The sequence below is a fragment of the Molossus molossus genome, unplaced genomic scaffold (genome assembly GCF_014108415.1).
Source record: "Molossus molossus isolate mMolMol1 unplaced genomic scaffold, mMolMol1.p scaffold_m16_p_4, whole genome shotgun sequence".
Lineage (NCBI taxonomy): Eukaryota > Metazoa > Chordata > Mammalia > Chiroptera > Molossidae > Molossus > Molossus molossus.
The window spans coordinates 67,394,507-67,403,926 of NW_023425377.1; the positions used below are offsets into that span (position 1 = coordinate 67,394,507).

General features: G+C 50.0%; 1 protein-coding gene across 1 annotated transcript; it reads right to left on the bottom strand.

Moving 5' to 3' along the window:
• Positions 1-1,018: 1,018 nt before the first annotated feature.
• On the bottom strand, positions 1,019-7,074 carry PGLS (6-phosphogluconolactonase). Its single transcript, XM_036241811.1, has 5 exons — positions 6,762-7,074; positions 5,199-5,306; positions 4,642-4,743; positions 4,195-4,335; positions 1,019-2,244 (listed from the first exon to the last, which is right to left on the bottom strand). Exons 1-5 carry the CDS (start codon positions 7,047-7,049, stop codon positions 2,107-2,109), a joined length of 777 nt encoding a protein of 258 aa, XP_036097704.1. The 5' UTR covers positions 7,050-7,074; the 3' UTR covers positions 1,019-2,106.
• Positions 7,075-9,420: the final 2,346 nt, after the last annotated feature.

The window sequence follows — 9,420 nt, forward strand, 5'->3', positions numbered from 1 at the left end:
AACCGTGCAAAAAGCTGGAGGAAAGAAAGGTGGCAGGGGGCACAACACTCACAAAGCCCTAGGTGGGAACAGCACAAAGTGGGGATGGAGAAGGGTGAGTGAGGGGCAGATGTTAGAAGAGGAGGATGGGGGTTGCAGGGGCCACAGAGGGACTTATGGGCCAATAGGAAGGGTAGGTTTCACTCAAGGTGAAAGGGAGCCACAGGCAGATCTGGTGCAGGGACAACTGCTGTCATGGGGCAAGGGGCACAGGTGACATGCTTCAGGAAGGGCCCCACCTTGTGGGTTCCCTGTGCCTGTGTCATCATTTTCCTTCTGCTCTGGCAACCCCTGCCCTGGACTAGTGCCAGGGGTCACGTCCACCTGCTCTTGCTCAAGCCCAGGGCCGGGCAGCCTTCCTTTCAGCTCCTTCCTCTGCTTTCTTAACCAATTTCCTTCCGCCCGGACCCTAGCCCACTTCCTCACTCTCACTTCAAGACGTTGAAGGAAACTTCTTTCTGTGGTTTCAGTTTTGAGGTTTCAGTTCCCATGTCCTCTTCAGGTGCCCCTACAGGACACCCCCAGACCCCCATACTCTGTCCCCACTAGCCTTCCCCACTGAGCCAGAGAAGCTGGGTGGGTCCAACAGATGAAAATGCTGCAGCCCCCGCACAGCTGAGACTAAAGAGGCACATTGGCACACTCAAGGCTTTGAACAGGCCTGCGGCAGGGGCAGATGCAGAATTCAAGACTGGATCTGTGTGTGCAGTGGGAACTTGGCCAGAGTGTATAGTGGGTTGAATTGTGTCCCCCAGAAAGATATATCCACAGGTCACTATCAAAAAACACAGAAAATAACAAGTGTCGGCGATGATACAAAGAAATTGGGAATGTAAAATGGTACACCTGCTGTGGAAAATAGTATGGAGGTTTCTCAAAATATTAAAAACAGAATTACCATATGACCCATCATTTCCACTTCTGGGTCTATCCCCATAAAAATTGAAATCAGTCTCAAAGAGATATTTGTACATCAATGTCTATAGAAGCTTTATTCACAAGAGCTAAACCATGGAAGCAACCCAAGTGTCCAGACAGATGAATGGAGAAGCAAAATGTGGTCCATCCACACAGTGGGATATTATTGAGCCATAAAAAGGAAAGAAACTGTGACACATGTGACAGCATGGATGAATCTGAGGACATTATGCTGAGTAAAAGAAGCCCGACACAAAAGGACAAATACTGTATGATCCCATTTATATGAGGTCCCTAAAACAGTCAAATTCAGAGACAGAATTAGAATGGATGGTGGCCTAGGGGAGGGGGTTGGGAAGTTACTGTTTAATAGGGACAGAGTTTCAGATTGGGAAGATGGAAAGTTTTGGGTGATGGTGGGGATGGTTGTACAACAGTGTGGATGTACTTAATGCCACTGAACTACACACGTGAAAATGGTTGAGATGGTGAACTTTATGTTGTGTACTTTACACCACACACACACATACTAATATGAAATAAGGGTCTGTGCAGATGTAATTAGCTAAGGATCTTGAGATGAGTTCACCTTGGATTTACGGTGGCCCTATCCAATGTCAGAAGAGAACACAGAGAGACACTCACATGAGAAGGCCATGTGATGACAAAGGCAGAGAATGGAGTGATGGTATCACAAGCCAGGGGTTGTTGGCAGCCCCCAGAAGCCAGGAGAGGGGGCCTGGGACAGACTCTCCCTCAGAGCCTCCAGAAGGAACCAACCCTGGCACCACCTTGATTTCACACTTCTGGCCTACAGGACTGAGTCAATCAATTCTGTGGTACTTTGCTACACAGCCCTGGGAAAACTGATTGAGGGTACCCATCCCTATCCTCCACCTGCTGGGACAAGGGCTTCAAGTCAGCCTGTGAGCCCTTTGTCCCACTGCCCACCAAAGACCACAAGACAGTGGAGATTTGGAGCAAATGCTCCTTTTAATATCTGGGTAGGGCTGGTGGACAGGCCCTGTCAGCACCATGTGGCTTTTCTAAAGTGAAGCCTAGAGCATGGGAATGGAGGGGCCCAGCCCTAGAAAGTCCCAGCCCCCTCAAGCCAAATATGGTCTCAACTGTGGCATCCGTAGGGATCAGCTACAAAGTGGAATGCTTCTCGAAGGGTACAGTCAGGAGTCCCGCTGCTGCCTCATCCAGGAACCAGCAGAGTTTCCCAGTGTGGGGTTGGACAAGGGCGGCAGGAAGCAGGCTGTCCTCCTTGTTCTCCAAAATGCGCTGCATGAGAAAACACGTTTGTGAGGCCCCGCTGCACCCCTGGCGCCCCTTAGAGCTCTCAGATCCCCGCCCCCGGACTAGACTCTCCTACTCTATGTCACCCTTCCAGCTGTCCCAGCTTATAACAGTCAGCAGTGACAGGTCCTTTCCCTTCTATTATCTGTGACTGTATAATATAGGGTTGGCACACCTTTTCTGCAAAGACCAGAGTCACTATTTCGGCTCACATCGACTTATGGGTGTGTGTGTTCCAACAAATCTTTATTGGTAAACACTGAAATCTGAATTCTATTGAATTTTCACCTGTCCAGGAATATTCTTCTTTTGATTTCTTTCCCCCCAACCACTTAAAAAGGTAAAAACCCTCATGGCTGGTGGGATTTGGCCCACGGGCTGTGGTGTGTTAACCCCTGATGTGACCTCATGGTGAGTGGGCATTATAAGTACTGCCTTTTGCCAGCTGGGCCTGCCCCAAGAACTCTGTGCTTATAACTCACTGGCTTCTGATCACAACCCTATGAAGTTGCCTCTGTTGTCACTCCATTTTTTTCAGACAGAGTGGGAAGGAGGGAGGGAGGAGGAGAGAAGGTGAGAGAGTGAGTGAGAGAGAGACAAAGAAACATCAATGCGAAAGAGACACATCGACTGGCTGTTTCCTGAACTACCCCAACCCAGGCCGGGACTGAACTGCAACCAAGGTGCATGCCCTTGACCAGAATCGAACCCACAACTCTTTGGTCCACGGGCTGACACTCTAACCGCTGAGCGAAACCAGACAGGGTTGTTCTCACCCAATTTTACAGTCTGGAAAGCTAAGGCTCCAGGAGGCCTCTCTCAGGGGGTCCATGGGGAGGGGCCCCCTCATGACCCACCTTATAGATGGGAAAGTTGAGTCTGGGGGTGGGAGTGGCTATCTGAGGCCATGGTGGGCACCACTGGAAGGGACATGTGTCTGCTGCACTTTTTAGAGTCTGTACCCCAAACCCCAATATTAGATACCCTGTGAGGACACCTGGGCCCAAGAGTTTGGGGGAAAGGATTATTATTTATTTATATTTTAAAATATTTCCAGTTTGTCCTATTGTTATTGGTCTTTTCAATTATGGCAATTAAAATATTTTCTCATTTAGTTTAATATCTTAATTTAGTTTATGTTTTCTTAAAATAGTATGTATAACTATACCTTCTTTCTTATTCCTAGTTTCTTACTTATTCCTGCATATGATTTTTTCCTTCTTGATTAGCTTTGCTAGGGGTTTGTCTATCTTTTGGACCTCTTTATCATTAAACTTTAAAAAATATTAACCAATTCATTAATTTCTGACTTTGATTTCATTTATTCCTTCTGCTGACTTTACTTAGATTTATAGTATTGTTCATTTTTCAAATTCAAGAGTAAGTGCTTGATTTGCTTATTCAATAATTTTCTATTTAATATTTTAAAAATGCATTTTAAGCCCTGGCCAGTTTGGCTCAGTGGTTGGAGCATCCACTGGCAGACCAAGAGGTTGCAGGTTCGATTCTGATTGGGGACACGTACCTGGGTTGCAGATCGATCCCCAGCCCTGGGGTTGTATGAGGTAACCAGTCAATGTGTCTCTCTCACATTGATGTTTCTCTCTCTCTCTCCTTCCCTTCCTTCCACTCTATCTAAAAATCAGTGGAAAAGTATCCTCTGGTGAGAATTAAAACAAGGGAGGTGAAAGGAGGACATTTTTTTTTAATGCTATGAATTTACCTCTGATTACAGCTTTGGCCTCATCTCATCAATTTCACTTTGTAATTATTCATTCCTAACCAGCCTGTAATGGCAGTTTCCATCTCCCCTTCAACCCAAGAATCACTGAAGTATCTTGAGATATGGTGCTTCCAGTACAACAGCACCTGGGGTCATATTCTATCCCCAGGCTCACATGCCCTAACCTTTCGGGAATGGGGCCCCAGCTTTACCTTCAAAACAGCTGCCTTGCCTTCTCCAGTTGCCACAAATATGACATTTCGGGCCGCATTCAATACAGGAAGTGTGAGGGTCACACGCTGTGGAGGTGGCTTTGGGGAGTCACTAATGGGAGCAACAATCTTCTCCCGTTCCTGGGAGAGAGGGGCCCAGGTGAAGACAGGAGGACAGTGTCACTTCAACTTCTCAAGCACTCACACATATCAGGCATAATTCATCCATTATACCATCCCATTCTACTAATCCTGTGGTGCTTGATTTAAGGACCCCCATTATAAGATGGGTAAACTGAGGCTCTGAAGAATTAAGCCCAGTGGGCATGCCTGCTGGTGGAAGCTGACTCAACCTCTGCTGTAGGTACCTCCTGGCCTCCCTCTGGAAGCCCCAGACAGCAGAGGCCAGAGCTCAGGTGCAAATGGGACATTTGTGAATGAACTCACCTGTAAGAGGGGATGGTCTGGGAAGAGTGAGCACGTATGGCCATCGGGGCCCACCCCCAGGATCAGCAGGTCAAAAACTGGGATGGAGTCCCCTTGAAAGGCCTGGGCAGGGGAAGAAGACAGTTCACAGAGGTTGTGAGGGAGGGGCTCGAAGGACACAGACACAATTGTCAGAAAAAGAATCACAAGAAGCTATATATAACACGGGGAGTAATGCTTAGCCTCACCTGCATAAAAGGGACTCTAATCTATGAGGTTCTACATTTTACCTGCCCAACTGGCCAAGAGTCTGGGGACACAACTGTCTCCAAGATGTGAGAACCCAGGCCAGCTATCAGGGTGTCAGGGGTGAGGGCACCATTGGGGACCCTGGCAGGGCTATGGCCTCTCAAAGAATAATTCTCAAAGGGATCCACCCAGGGTGGGACGAGGTCTGCCGACCCCAGGGGAGTTTCTGCCAATGACAATCACACAGTGCTACCTGCAAAACTGCTCTGTTGCCCTGGGAGTAGCCATCGTGTGGAAAAGTCTCCCTGTGGCTGCTCTGAGGGACTCACCTTTCTCAGTTTCTTGGCGTAGTCCTCTGCTGCCTCCTCCACAGGAAGCTGGGGGTTAATGGTGATCACCTGGCTGTCAGGGATGGGCAGCTTGGAGAGCAGGTGGGTCTGTGGCATATGGACAGACAGTGTCACCAACAGTAATGCACAGGTCGAAGCATTACGGGCTTGTATGTGTGCCCACATGGATCATCCAGGCCTGTGTGAATCAGGATCCTGGTGGGTCCCAGTGTCGATCCACCATGGGTCTTTCAAGTCCATTAAGACTGGGGATATCTGGTCCCTGGCTTTCATCTGTCTGGCCACACCACAACCCTGTTTCAAAGCCCCCATGGTTCCTTGGCACTTGGGATAAAACCCAGCCCTTTGTACCCTCCATGAGGCCCTGCTGACCTTCCCACTCCAGCCTACACACAAACTATACACTGGGGGACCAGGCTGGGCAGGTTGAAATCCCAGTTCCCCCACTGGTCACTGGTGACTCAGGCAGGTAAGTGCCCTTCTTCAGGCCTGTTTCTCCATCTATGAAGCCCCTGCCTCATAGGTTATTGTGGGCTTTCATGAGATATGTGGATCAAGCACTTGGTAATCTGTAAACCTTCCTTATTAAAAAAAAAAAAAAAAAAGGAAAATCATCAGCTCAAGCATCTATACGTAAAGAATGCAACACACCCTGGCCGGTTTGGCTCAGCGGTTAGAGTGTCGGCCTGTGGTCCTGAGAGACCCGGGTTCGGTTCCTGCTAAGGGCAGGTACCTCGGTTGGTTTGTCCCCGGCCCTGGTTGGCTCATGCAGGTGGCAGCCACTCGATGTGTCCCTTTCACGTCGATGTTTCTCTCTCCCTCCCTCCCACTCTACCTGAACAAAAAATGGAAAAATGTCCTCGGGTGAGGATTTAAAAAAAAAAAAAAAAAAAGCAACACAACCAGGACCCAAGTGACCTGAGGCTCCTCTCCTGGTCAAGCCCATCCTTCCCACACCTCCCTGGGCAGGTTTTCCTCCTGCAGCGCAGGAGTGGACACAGACGAGGCTGGGACACCCAGGGCAGACCTCGGCTCCTCCGAGCCTTAGTTTCCCTGCTTGTAAAACGCTGGGGCCCAGGTCCAAAGACAATCCGCCTCGGAGGCCATTAACGCACAAGCTGCGGAGAGACCATGGAGAATTGGTCCAGGCTGTAGTGAGGAAACTGAAGCCAGGCTCCGCGTCAGAAGCTCCCGTCTGGCTCTTTCCGTAACCTTGCGCTCGCACGAGGATGCGGCGCCGGAACTTCCCGAAGTCCCTGGCTTGGGCCACTCTGCTTCACTGCGCGCCTTTGTCCAGGCGGTTCCACTCCCTCTGCCTGACTGCCTGATAAGGCATGAAGAGGGGCTTCGAAGCCCCTACCGGCCTATCCGAGTGGCAGTGCAGGTGCAGCCCAGTTGGTACCTCAGGGCACTAGGCCGACCACTCCCAGCTCCCATGCAGTAAGAGGCTGAGGGCACAGTGTGATCCCAGACGGTCCTCGCAGCCGCGCTCAGGCGGCCGGCCCTCTCGGCGTGGCCCCCGACGGCCCCCGTAGTTCTCACCCGGTAGAGACCGTACGTGCTCTCAGCGTGCTCGAAGGGCACCAGGCGCTCGTCGCAGAAGCCCAGCGTCCAGTGCGTGAGGCCAGCTAGCCCGGCGGGGGCGATGGCGGCGGGCAGCTCGCGGGCCAGCATCGAAACGAGGCTGCCGCCAGACAGACCGAGCGCAAAGCGGGCACGGGCCCCCGCCAGGCAGCACGCGGCCCGCTGTGCCACCAACTGCGCCAGCGATGCGCCGAGCTCCTGCGGGCTTGAAAAGACCGAGATGAGGTCCGGGGCCGACACGGCCATCGCGACGGCGGGAGGCGGAAGCGCTCCAGGCAGCGTCCAGGACGCCTGCGCACCGGCCAGGCAGCCACCCAGGGCTCAGTACCTCTGGGCGGCCGCTGTGGCACATGCGCAGCCCCGCAAGTGAAGCCCAGGCAGGGCGGAGCAGTAGGATCCTCCGCGCTCCTTGATTGTTCTGCACGCTGCACCTAAGTTCTGTTCTAGGATGGGGCTGGCAGGGCCGGCGCAATTGCTCCCAACCTCATACTGTTAGGGTGAGGCCAGGAGGAGGAGCCCAGAACTGGGGAACCCCAAGAGGGGGACGTGGGATGGAGTAGAGGAAGGAGTTATGAGATTTCTTGGAGGGTGCATTTTGGTGGACTTTGAAGTTCCTGAACCTTTTAATGTATTTGTCTTGTTGCTAGTTGTTTCTTTAAAATATTAGCTCCGGAAAAAAAATTAAGAAAAAATATAAGCTCCGGCCGGTTTGGCTCCGTGGTTAGAGAGGCAGCCCGGGGACCAATGAATCGGGGTTCGAGTCTGGTCAAGGGCAGGTATCCCGGTTCCAGTTAGTTCCTGGTCGGGGTCATGCCAGAGGTAACCAGTGGATGTGTCTCTCTCTCCCTCCCACTCTAACTGAAGACAAATAGAAAAATGTCCTCAGGTGAGGATTAAAAAATATATAGGTGTATAGAGAGATATATAGATATATCACATATATACATACATATATATGTAAAAGCTCCGGCCTGGCCTCTGTGGTTAGAGTGATGGCCTGCGGGTTTGGTTCCCCATCAAGGGCATGTACCTGTGTTGTAGGTTCATCCCTCATTGGGGGTGGGGGAGGCAACCAGTCAATGTTTCTCTGTCTCTGTCTCTCTTTGTGTCTCCCTCTGTCCCTTCCTTCCACACTATGTAAGAATCAATGGAAAAAACATCCCCGGTTGAGACTTTTAAAATGTGTATGTGTGTGTGTAGTATATATTTTTTCCATTAGGGCAGGATTTTTTTGTGTGTTCATCGATGCTTCAAAAGTCCCCTGAATTACGCCTAGCACAAAGTAGAAGCTGAAAACATACTTGTTGAATTCCTTCTGCATATGCTCCCTGGGGACCTCTGACTCTCTGAGGACCCAGAGGCCTCCACCCTGGCTCATGCCTGCAGGAGCCCCCAGACTGGCACAACTAGAATAATAGATCTTTTCATTTGGCATAAAATGCAGAGCTCTCCAGCCATGGAAGAATCTTAAGTGCATCTTGCCAAGTGAAAGAAGCTGATCTGAAAAGGCTACACGTTCTGTGATTCCAAGTGCCTGACATTCTGGTAAAGGCAAAACTATTGAAACAAAAAATATCAGTGGTGCCCTGGCCGGTTTGGCTCAGCAGTTAAGAGCATTGGCCTGTGGACCAGAGAACCGGGTTTGGTTTCCACTAAGGGCACATACTCAAAAAGCCAAAAAAGAATACACACACACACACACACACACACACACACACATACATATCTCAGTGCTTTAGAATGGGGTGGAAGGGATGAAGAGATGGAGCAGAGAATGCTTAGGGGTAAGAAATTATTCTTTATGTACTGTAACAGTGGATGCATATCATTATGTATTTGTTGAAATAGAACATACAACACAGAGTGAACCCTAATTTAAACTCCAGGCTTGTGTTAATGAGTCAGTGTTGGCTCATCAATTGTAACAAATGTAGCACTAATGCAAGATGTTAATAATGGTGAGAGGGTAGGTAGGAACTCTGTGCTTTCCCCTCATTTGTCTGTAAACAAAAAACTACTCAAATAAAGTCTATGAATTTAAAAAAAAAAAAAAGATCCTAAATGTCATCAGGATTTTTTACTGCCATCTCGAAGAGAACTTAGGTCTTTGCAGCTGGAGTGACAGGTTTTAGAAACTCTCCAAGGTCCCTACCAGGCCAGTTTCTTGACAGGGGCCCCTGGCAATGACTTCATTCCCCTCAGTTTCCCATCTGTACAAGGAGGACCATGATGACACTTATGGAGGTGGTTAACATTCAAAAGATGTTATCCAGAATGCACCAGGGGCGCCCCATGCCCATTGACAGCAGACCCTTCTCCCACTCTCACTGGGCATCTTGGAGGGTTCTACCTTGCCCCCTTCTCCTTACATACTGTGGGCATCCAAGGACCTGCCCCACATGATGAACACACTGATGGTTCATCTAGCCTTGACTCAGCCAAGGCCTTGTCCATTCCTTGACACACACCCCAGTGTCACCCCCTCAGTGCCCCCTCCCAGTCAATGCTCCATCACCACAAACATTTCTTCCTCTGTCCTCTGAAGTGGAGACAAGATGAGACAGACACTAATTCTAAGGGGGGGGGGGGGGGAGATACAGCAGAAGGTAAAAGTTGA